The sequence below is a fragment of the Gavialis gangeticus genome, unplaced genomic scaffold (genome assembly GCF_001723915.1).
Source record: "Gavialis gangeticus isolate Ggan-Ray unplaced genomic scaffold, GavGan_comp1, whole genome shotgun sequence".
Classification (NCBI taxonomy): domain Eukaryota; kingdom Metazoa; phylum Chordata; order Crocodylia; family Gavialidae; genus Gavialis; species Gavialis gangeticus.
The window spans coordinates 134,864,178-134,875,032 of NW_017729025.1; the positions used below are offsets into that span (position 1 = coordinate 134,864,178).

Genomic DNA, 10,855 nt, shown 5'->3' on the forward strand with positions numbered 1-10,855 from the left:
TCCAGGTTGTTTAAAGGAGAAATCAATTAAGTAGTAGGTAAGGAATTGAAGTCTAGCTCTGAAGTGCTATAATTCAATACTAGCCCACACCATCTTCTGGAAGAGGTGAAAGTATCCAGTGACTCAAGTCAACACTGATTCCATCACGGGAAATATTCCTTGGCTTAAAGGACAGTCACAGTCACATCCCCAAACCCTGAGAAAAGATACTGGATAGGGGGAGGTGGTGTCTCCAACACCACCAAGTCCCAGCATAGCAACATTTTTGCTGGGTAAAGGTAAATAATACATGTAAAGCAAACCTGAGAAACATATTTCAATGCCAGTAAGAAGTCACTTATCCAGACAGAATATTAATGACTCTCCCATGTTGCACCAAAAGGCCATTATCAATGTTTCTATGTTCTCTGAAATACAGCACTTTTTGCTCTCTTTCAATTTGCTGAATTTAAACTGGTGTAGAAAACAGGGGATCCAATTCGCATCTCAAGCCACTGAGAAAGGTGTCAAAGTTACAACAGAGTAAAACACATTACTACCCTCAAAAGGATGAGAGAGAGGAGATAATCAATAAGTATCTGTATTTTTGGGGATTAAAAACACCTTTCTTGACCAAATTTTCTTTAAACCTTTGTCAGACAATAAGGAGCATTCATTTCACTGTTTTACCATGCTATCTATTTGAAGCTGTTTTTTTAATTAGAAGGATCAGGCCAAGTAACACCACCTGATTTTATCCACAGCCAAACATCATTGTAAAAAAATATGAAACTTGGCACAGAAAATTTGTACTTCATTTGCTGGACAACATAGTCTCCTTCTGACAATGGCTTTTTTCTACTAGTGAACAAGGGCTTGTACCTTGACACTGTACAAGAGTCAGCCAGCAAGTATCGAGTCTAATTTTTATCAAGTAAACCACAGACATGGAAGGTGCTTTTCTTTACTTCTTGCCTAATGAAGCCACAGCAAACTCAGAAGTTTATGCCAAGGCCCTGAAGGAACTGAAACATGATGTGCAAAGAGCCTGTCCTGACTCAGACATGACAGAGATGCTGTTTCTGCCTGGCCATACATCAGCTTGTGTGCTATAGAGACAGTTTCATTATTTGGATGGACTGTGCTGCCCTAGCCTCTGTAGAGCCCAGAGGATAAATGAGGTAATGTGAAGGTGACTTTTTCAGGATAGAGAAAGTGATGGAGGCCATGTGACAGTAACTGCACAGCAAGGACAAGGACTTTTACAATGCTAGGATACATGCCATTGTTCACCAGTAGAAAAAACTCCCCTGATGGAGGAGACTGTGTTGAAAAATAACTATATGTTCAATGACAATGTACAAATTTTCTGTGCAAGTTTAAAATTTATCAGTAGTATTAGGCTGAGTGGGGAATGATGGGGGGAAAGGGAGAGAAAGAACTACTTCCTGACCCTCTTATGATGTGGTGGAACCTGAACAATGACTCCTTCACCATTTGGAGAATTTGCTAAATCAGTGCTTAAGACCTTCATGACCTGCAGTACAAAGCCCCTACTATTGTTGTCACATTATGGTTACAGTTTGGTTTGTCCTCTTCTCCATAATTAAGTCTACAGTGTTTGAGGTTTAAACTGGTGCAGAACACTTATAATTAGTTGAACTCTGCCTCGGGTTATTCACATTCTTAAATGACAAGCAGATCACCTCTGGTACTTCATTCAGACCTCAGTTCATCACTTCATAGTGATCAGCCACTGTAATAAACAGTAATTTTTTTCTTCCAGTCAATAGGAAGAAGTTAATGCAAATCTTCAAACCTTTATTCCAGCAGAATGGCTGCAGGCAAGTAAAGGCTGATCTTCCAGATTGTGACAACAGAGGAGTAAGAGGAAGAAGCTGTTCCCACCCTAAGATATACTGCAAAGGATTCAACTTAACCACTGTACCCACTACTTACACGTGGTTTAGTACCACACTCACACAGGATCACACTTTGCTAAGTGGTAGAAAAAAAATGAGTGAGGTTAGTGGGTGGGTCAGGCTTGCAAGAAGAAAATGAAAATGAAAGAGTCAAAGTAGGTAGAGGAAAAAATTAGCTTCACAACTGGGGGCTCAGTCCAGTCCTAGAAGCTCTGTATTTTAAGGCCAACTTTCTAAAATTCATCATTCCTCTCTGTCCATCACATGACCACTTTTATCACCCTTTTCCTCAGCATGTGTGCAAAATGAAGCCGAGCTAAAGGAAAACCCTTGTTTGCTAGGGAGCAGGCAGCATTTCTGCCTCACCATATTTCCATACAATGTAAACTATTATTACAACAGGCGTATACAATCATAAACATACAACTCATCATGGCTCATTTCAGAAAAAGGTCAATTGTCAGAAGAGGAAAAAAAGTATCCAATTCAAGAGACCTTACTACTTCTTCCAAAGTATTTAGAGAGCAGCAAATATCAGCAACATAGGTTAACTGGAACTCTGAAGAAACTAATATTATTAAGTACTTTAAATGGTTGTATCTTACCTCTTCAGGCACAATGATTAATGGATATTTGTCCTCAGATAAAAAATTGAAGATAACCCACACTTTAAATGCCTCATCCTCACTAATAACTAAAGGACTTTTAGCAGTGTTCTTTCTGGCACACAAAGTCCAGCACATCCTGTTGAACTCAACTTTGTCAAAGTTTCCTTGAACCTAAATAGGAAGAAAGAAAAAAAGTTAACTGACATGAAATAGCATACGTTGTACAGATAGATAAGCAGAATTGAAACTATTTTAATCAAGAAACAAATGTGCACAGAAAAGTTGAATTCTTACAGGCCACTATAATTATCTAGTCTGATCTCTGGCTTTGAAGGCCATAGATTTTCATGCAGTAAAAGCTAGAGCAAACCCATAATTTCTGTCTGAATTAGAGCACATTTTAAAAATACATCAAGTCCTGATTTTAAAATATTTCATGAAAGAAACCCCACCATATTCCATGTTTAGTCCAGTGGTCAATTTAGATATCTATCACCTTAAATTTCTCAACTCCAGTTCTCCCTGTGTTGTAACAAGTTCCCCAGATGGATGAACAAAATTAGTCCAAATGCCATTATATTAAAAATGCACACACCTCACACTAAGAAAACAAATTGGGAAGAGTAACTGTAAAAGATATAAAGTAAATAAATATATTATCATACGATAAAATGTAATGCTTATGTAATAAGCATGCACTCACTTTTTTTCTTAAAAGTCATGCAATTCTTCCCCCACCCAAACTCACTGAAATTTATTCTTTATCTGATTTAATATTTCCATTCAGTTTCTTCTTCATAAACTTTTACCACCTTCAACATCCAATTCCATAATTTGTAAATAACCTACAGAAGTTAAAGTCTTCTATTCCCCACGTTACAATCATTTTTATGCATTATTTCGGGGACTGGACTCAATGATCTTCCGAGGTCCCTTCCAGCCCTAATGTCTATGAAATAATGCCTATGAAATCATTTTTGTTGGATCCAAGCCAATTCCACCACTGATTGCCCTACAGTTCTGACACACTGTTTCTTTGCCAGCAGCAAAGTTGAACATGCATTTTCCATTATAATGGGTTCTCTCTCGTTTTTAAAAAGCATGAATAAGAGGTCCTTTTACCCCTTGAAAAATGTAATCCCAGAGTTGCCTTGGGACTGGGCACAAAATACATTTTCAATTGCCCATCATCTGGTAGGTATCACCAGTAAACTGTGTAACTTACTTTTATTGCACAAAGTTTAATCTGCAAAGAGGTCTAGCATGGTAAAGCAGGGGTTGGAAACCTAAGGCTCATGGGGGCTGGATCCATCAAGTGAAAAAGTCTGATATGGCACAGGGAATGATGGCACAGAACTGCACCATGCCATCCATTCCTTCCCCAATAGCACTCCCCTGTACTGTGGAGTCTGCTGCTCTATAGCATCTGTGCTTACCATTGGTGCAGAAAAAATGGGATAGGTGCAGGCAGCTGGCCACTCCAGGGGGCAGGGACTTGCAGCCCACGACATGGGGCCTGGGTCACAAAGGGCAGCCCATGCCAGCAAAAGGTTGCTGCCCCCTTACATTGAGGGTAAACAGAAGACAGACAAAGGTTAGCCCAAGGAGCAACTTAACTGGCTAAAAGTATGGACAAAAACAAAATTTCCAGGGACAAAAAAAAAAATTCCCAAGCCCATGCTAAGTAGTATACATATATGTACTAAGATTTCCAGGGCTGAAGAAAACCATGAAGGAAGGTTATAGCCTGAACCACTTGTATTTTCTTTCAAACATCTGACTGCCAGTACAAAGTAAGGATATGATGCTGGGGAGGGAGAGTATCAGAGTAAAACTGTTTAGAAATAAGGCTCTAAAAAGAAGCCCCAAACATCACAATGTAACAAGACGCCTTTAATATTATTGCAATTGCTTTGTTTGTCCATTTGTTATTACCCTCCGTTGCACATCTTTTTCTTTTCATCTATTTTAACCAGAAAGATTTAGTGGCAGGCCCTTGTCTTATTCTACTTTCCATAAAATCCCTGGCTTGCTTCAAAGCATTATTTAAAAACAAAAAAAAAGGAATAAACTGTAACACAAAAGTGTATTTCTCACACAATGCACATCTCCTGAGTAACTGAGATACCATCAGTGGCATTTGCCACTACCTTGCAACAAAGCTTCCTTTTTTCAACTAGATTCTTTAAATAAACAGTGAGATACTGCAGTTCCTGTAATATTGTAAAGAGAGAGATCCCTTCGCTAAACAATCAAAAACACTGTATCAGGACAGTATGGCCCATTAAAAAGGTTCCCAGGTATGTTGGAGCGCATGTCAAGACTTGTACTTAACAGGTTGGTTTTTTATTGCTTTTATTTTCAATAGCATCTTACGGTTTATTTTGCTGCAAGTAAAATGCAAACAAAAACAAGCAGCAGTATGGGGGGGAGGGGGGGGAGCGGGGGAAGACCTAGCCTTCCCACAGGGTAAACTGACAGATACAAGTAGATTAGGAAGAAAATGTTTCCAGCTGGTCAATTGGTGAGCTCTTCTATATCCTGTTTGTTTCCAAAAAAAATAATTATTCAGGGTTAGATCCTAGAAGAGAGCATGGCCCTCGAGCACTGAGCACTACAATTCTTCCCCGTAGCATGCCTGACCCTGGAGCAGGATCTACAACCCCAAGAAAGGTGCCCAGGCCACCTCTACCTCCACAGGGAGAGTCAGGAATCCCACGCTGATGCACACAACAGACAGCACATTGACCAAGGAATATTTTAAATTAAACACTCATGAGAGCAGGAATTGAAACTCAGGTCTTTCTGCTCCCAAGTGAGGGCCATCATCACAAAGCCATGTCTGTTTTTCCTCCCCATCAGCAAACCAATGAAGCCTGAATTCTTTTCAGCTATTTTAGGTCCACATCTCAACAGCAATAGGCTTGATGAAGTGGAACAGTTTTACCATGAGAAATGGGAGTGCTTCACCTCAGACTATCTAAATACTTACAACATAGATGCTTCTCAAGTAAATCTCAGGATGTCATCCTCCCACTGTACTCGGCCTTGGTGAAGCCACAACTGGAGTACTGCATCCAATTCTGGGCTCCACAATCCAGGAAGGATGTGGAGAAGCTCAAGAGAGTCCAGAGGAGAGCCACGCGCATGAACAGAGGACAGGAGAACAGGCCTTATGAAGGGAGGCTGGGAGTCATGAGACTCTTCAGCCTAGAGAAGCACAGGCTCAGGGGTGACCTGGTGGCAGGCTATAAATACATCAGGGGTGTGCATCAGGATGGGAGAATGTCTGTACACCAGACAGCCCCAGGGGATGACAAGAACCAACGGTCACAAACTCCTCCATGATTGTTTTAGGCTGAACATAAGGGAAAACTTCTTTACTTTCCGAGCCCCCAAGGCCTGGAACAGGTTCCCTGCAGAGGTAGTGCAAGCACCTACTCCGGACTCCTTTAAGAAACATTTGGATGCTTATCTTGCTGGGATCCTTTGACCCTAGCTGACTTCCTGCCCTTGGGGCAGGGGGCTGGACTCAATAATCCCGAGGTCTCTTCCAGCCCTAATGTCCATGAAATCTATGAACACCCTCAAGGAAGATGGGGGATGAGGGTATAACTCCTTTCAGGCAGATGGCACTGAACTGGAGGTCTCCCACATCATAATAGCATGTTCCACACACTGCACTACTGTACACAAAATTGGGTGGCACCAGCTGCCACTGCACTTTGAGCAAAAACCAGTGGAGTAAGCATGCTCTGAGAACACTCACTAGGGAGACGGGCAGAGGAATGCCTCACTTCTGGAGTCTGGCTGAGCTTTGCTACAACCAGAGAGCAGAGGTGCTTCTGCACGTACACAGAAACAAAACTTTGGGTGTCTGAGGCACTTTTAGATGAGAAAAAACAAAGGCACCTACGAAGCTGAGCCCTCCCCAGGGTTTGGAAAGAACTGAACAAGGGTTTTCAGGGTTATAGTTTGAGAGTCGAAATTCCACTGAAGTCCCAATTTAGTCAAAATCCTTACTGGACAAAAGTTGAACACTCTAATCCAGCGGTGGGCAAAATATGGCCCGTGGGCCACAGGGACTTTGTGCAGCCTGGCCTAGGCACCATCTGTGCCACCCCCTGGGCACACAGTGGGGCTAGGGCAGCACCGCACTTGGATTGCCTTTCTAGGTAGTCCAGGAAGTGGCAGCTCCTTCCGGCTGCCACCGCCACTGGCCCCAGCCCTCTGGTACTGGCAAGGACCCACATGCACAGACCCAAGCCCAGCCCGCTCTGCACCCACTCTGGACTCTGCCCAAAGCAGACCAGCTGGAACCCACGCACACAGCCCCAACCAGCCCTGTGCCTGCTCTGGACTCGCCTGCCCATGATGAGGAGAAGCAGCAGCAGCATTGGTGGGCAGGCAGAAGCTGCTGCTCACCACAGGGGAAAAGCGCCGCTCTCCCTCCTGTTGCCAGGTGCTTCTTGCTGCAGCCGCCCAAAGCCAGCACATGGGCTGCCCTGCCACTCCTCTGCACCGCTGTTGCTGCCCGGAGCTGGTCCACTCTGCTGGACTGAGTCCAGAGTGGGCGTGGGCAGGCTGGGGTCAGGGCTGTGTGCATGGGTCCCCGCCAGTACTGGGGGGCTAGGGCCAGTGGCAGTAGGAAGAAGCCGCCACCACCGCCCAGGGTGCCTATGAAGGCAGGGCAGACTGGGGGCTGTGTGCTATTGGCAGTGGTGCATGGGGTCTAGGCTATTGTGAGGGGGGCAGGAAGGGAAGGGGTGATGCCCAGCCCACGGCAGCTCCCAGAGCTGCCTATCTGGCCTGTGGGCAAAAATAATTGTTCACCCCTACCCTAATCACACAATAAACTCCATGCAGAGCTCACTGCTGGACTGAAGCCTAAAGTAAGTAAGTTTGCCAACATTATGTTGGTGTACAGTTGGGGGAAGAAAAGGGAAACCAAGTCAAGTAATCTGGATTAACGCTAGAATTTTTTTCCTTAAAGTTAAGACAATTGTTTAATCAGAGGAAACCCTAAAAAGGGATGAAATGTCCCGAAGAAGATAATTAATAATGTTAGTCTGAAGTCAGGCAGAAGGCAGGGTACAGCTGCACCTTACAGACTAATTCAATAAGATGCATAAGAACCGATTAAGCATCTGATGAAGCTATTGCTCATGAAAACTGATGCATTTCTGAGCTATATAACGTCCACCCAAAAACAAGAATGTTGGAATCAAAAGTGAAAAGTGAAGCTAAATTGTTCGCTGTTAGCAAAGATCCAATAAAATACTCAAGAACCTTCTTGAAAATATTGTATGGATAATGCTATAATGCTCTGTGATGCATACATTCTTCACATACAACCGCAGAGGAAAAACTGCAAGTCCCCACACTGAAAATGAACTGTTTCTACAGCTCGACTCACATCATGGAAATCTTGGCTGCTTTACTTTGGACTGCACATTTGGCAAAAGCTTCACTCCAGGTGGCAAGGAAATAAACAAGCTATTACTGTAATCATATTTTAGCCTTCTGAATAAATCCTTATAAATCTGTAAGGCATCTAGCTTACATTTCCTAAACTTAAAGACAGTTAAGTAGGTTCTCAAGTTACACTTAGGAGGTATTTACACAAGATAAATATAAATGTCATTAAGCCTCATTCAGGACGGTTGTAGAATAGCTTCCTAAAATGACTACAAACTCAAAGCCAAATGCACACAAGCTTGTTTTTTATGACATTAGCAAAGCTTATAAGAAGAGATTTAAAACTTCATGCATGTTAAAAGTTAAAGTTATTTACACAGCTTTATAGATATTGAAGTGAATGTAGGACCCCCCACATGCCAGCTACACAGAACATAGCTGGGATATGTTGATGCCATTTAGAACATGCAGTTAATTATGCAGCCTATGTTAGAGGAGGTAACGGCATTTCAATGCAACACTATGCCAAGAAGAGAGAACTACACTGGTCTTAAGCGAAAGGCTGTGAATTGATTATTAAAAACAAAGCCAAATACCATCTCAGAATTTTAAATTTAAGAGAATTTTTAAAAATAGCTTAAAATGACTAACTATGACTTGACTTGATTTGAATCTAAAACATTATAAAAGATTTTAAGCTCTGGCCTTTCCTTTCCGTCACGCTGAATCCTCATCTTGCTTGAAACCTGATGAATCTCAAGGAATCTCATCTTTATATTAACAATCTGATTGTACCCTGTTATACAACGTAGGCAATCAATTCCACATACACATTCCTCTTGGAAACAACTGTAATTCTCTATGCTACTGCATAGAAAACATTACATTAAATTTGTAGGTCTGTTCAGAGACTGACATACGCAATAAAAAAATTAAAAAGCATTTTTCTTAATAAAACCATGACTTACAAAAGTCACTTTCTTATCTCCCGAATTAAACTACCCAGTTAAACTATAGCAGAACAATAAGCACCCAAAGAAAAGAAAACCCTACTGGATTCAGAGATTATTGACTTCTTATTTCTGTTCTGGATGTGGAAAACCACAAAACACAGCGAAATCTGGTTAATTCATGACCTGAAGAAGAGTGGTAGTCACAGCAGTTATCAGAAGTTAACTGTTTGCAACTTTTCATAGGCAGTCTATTTTGCAAATCATATCAAGGCACAGTCGAGCATGATTTTTGACATTTATAATGAAGAAAAAATATATTACAAAAATGCTGACCACAAAACAGCATTCTGACTCGCTATATAAGAATTGCATAATTATACAAATAAATTATTATTTTAAAAATTCAGAGTGCCCACTTTAAAGTATTACATAATTATGGAGTAAGAATGAAAGCAAAAAGCTTTGCTTATTCTACATGTACTCACTGCCCAAAGAGAAGGAAATTCCGTAAAACAGAACAATTGATCTTTTAAGTCTCATTGAGCCAAGAAACGCTGAAGGGTATTTAATACTTTGTAAGCATCAGCTGGCTTGACAGGTGCTAATGAGGGCACCAGTCAGTATCTGTTAAACCAGCTAATCATAAGGAACAAATTCCATTCTGATTTATTATGCACCAATATTAGCAAACAACTACTTACACTTTAAGAGATGATGAGTTGTACACAAATACTTCAATAGGACTCTGGAAGGGATTCAGTGCGCTAAGAACAGTGACAAGATATCCCAATGACCCACTAACCCAGGGGTGGGCAAAATACAGCCCACAGGCCACATGCAACCTGCCAGCTGATTGGATCCAGCCCACAGGCAGACACCCACCCACCAATTAATTGCATCTGGCCCCATTCGCGGATGCCCCTGCTGCACTCTGTATGGGGCCAACTCCCGTCCGGGACAAAGCGTGCTGCACTCCCAGCCTCCCCCGCCAGAGGGCACCAGCAGGCACAACTTCCATGCAGGGCTGCTGTTGCTGCTGCCCAGGGAACTGCTGGGCTCCCCCAGGCTCCAGCAACTTCTCCTCCTGTCCCTGCCACGGCGCCTTCTCCTCCTGTCCCTGCTGAAGCACTCCAGGCAGAAGGTAGGGAGGGGAAGCTGCAACACTGAGGGGAGCAGGGTAGGCTCTGCTACAGCTCACTCTGGACCTGCTCATGCCAAGTGGGGGGGAGCATGAAGGAGCTTGGCTGCTCACAAAGCCCCACAGGGCAGGCATGGGACAGGCAGGAGGGGAGGAGCAGCAGCAGGAGTCAGCATGCACATGGTACAGCCCCCCGGGCAGGCACATGAGAGAAAAGCAACAGCAGCAGAACCCAGCACACGCTTGGCTGCATCCCCCACCAGGCAGGTGTGAGACAGAGACCAAGAGGGCCAGAGGTGCCAGGCTCAGCTCCCTGCCCCAACCCCCCCCCCCACCATTGCTGCCTCCTGGTGGCAGCTGCTTTCCTGCCCTTTGCAGCACTGTGAGCCAGGCAGGTAGCACTGAGCCCCCATTCCCCCCCCTCACCCACAGGGGGGCTGGCCTCAGCCACATTGCAAAGAGTGGGCAGGGGGAAGCCACCCACATGCACACACACAACCCACCCATACCCCACCCCCACCATACCCACACACACACCCAACACTGTGTCACACATCACACACCCTAACCACACACATCCACCCAAACCCTGACCCCCACCATAAACACACCCCACACCTCAACCACACATCCCACACCACCCACACACATCCCACACATACCTATACCTCCTCCCACACTCCACCCTCTCGTCATACCCACACACACATCCAACAGTCCCATACGATTCAACCATGCATCCCACCCCCACATGCATCCACATATACACCCTTTTCAAACCCCTAAGACTCCCTTATTGTACCTATTTTATAACACTCTGTCATTTCACTTTTAAGA

The 10,855-nt window shown here is 43.5% G+C and overlaps 1 protein-coding gene across 1 annotated transcript in view; it reads right to left on the reverse strand.

Moving 5' to 3' along the window:
- SWAP70 (SWAP switching B-cell complex subunit 70) overlaps positions 1–10,855 on the reverse strand; it is a gene marked incomplete at its 5' end in the record, with an annotated part of 76,412 nt that overhangs the window by 37,747 nt on the left and 27,810 nt on the right. The window contains one exon of the mRNA XM_019519971.1: positions 2,507–2,680. Coding sequence (XP_019375516.1) covers positions 2,507–2,680 — 174 coding nt within the window. The remainder of the gene's footprint in view (positions 1–2,506; positions 2,681–10,855) is intronic.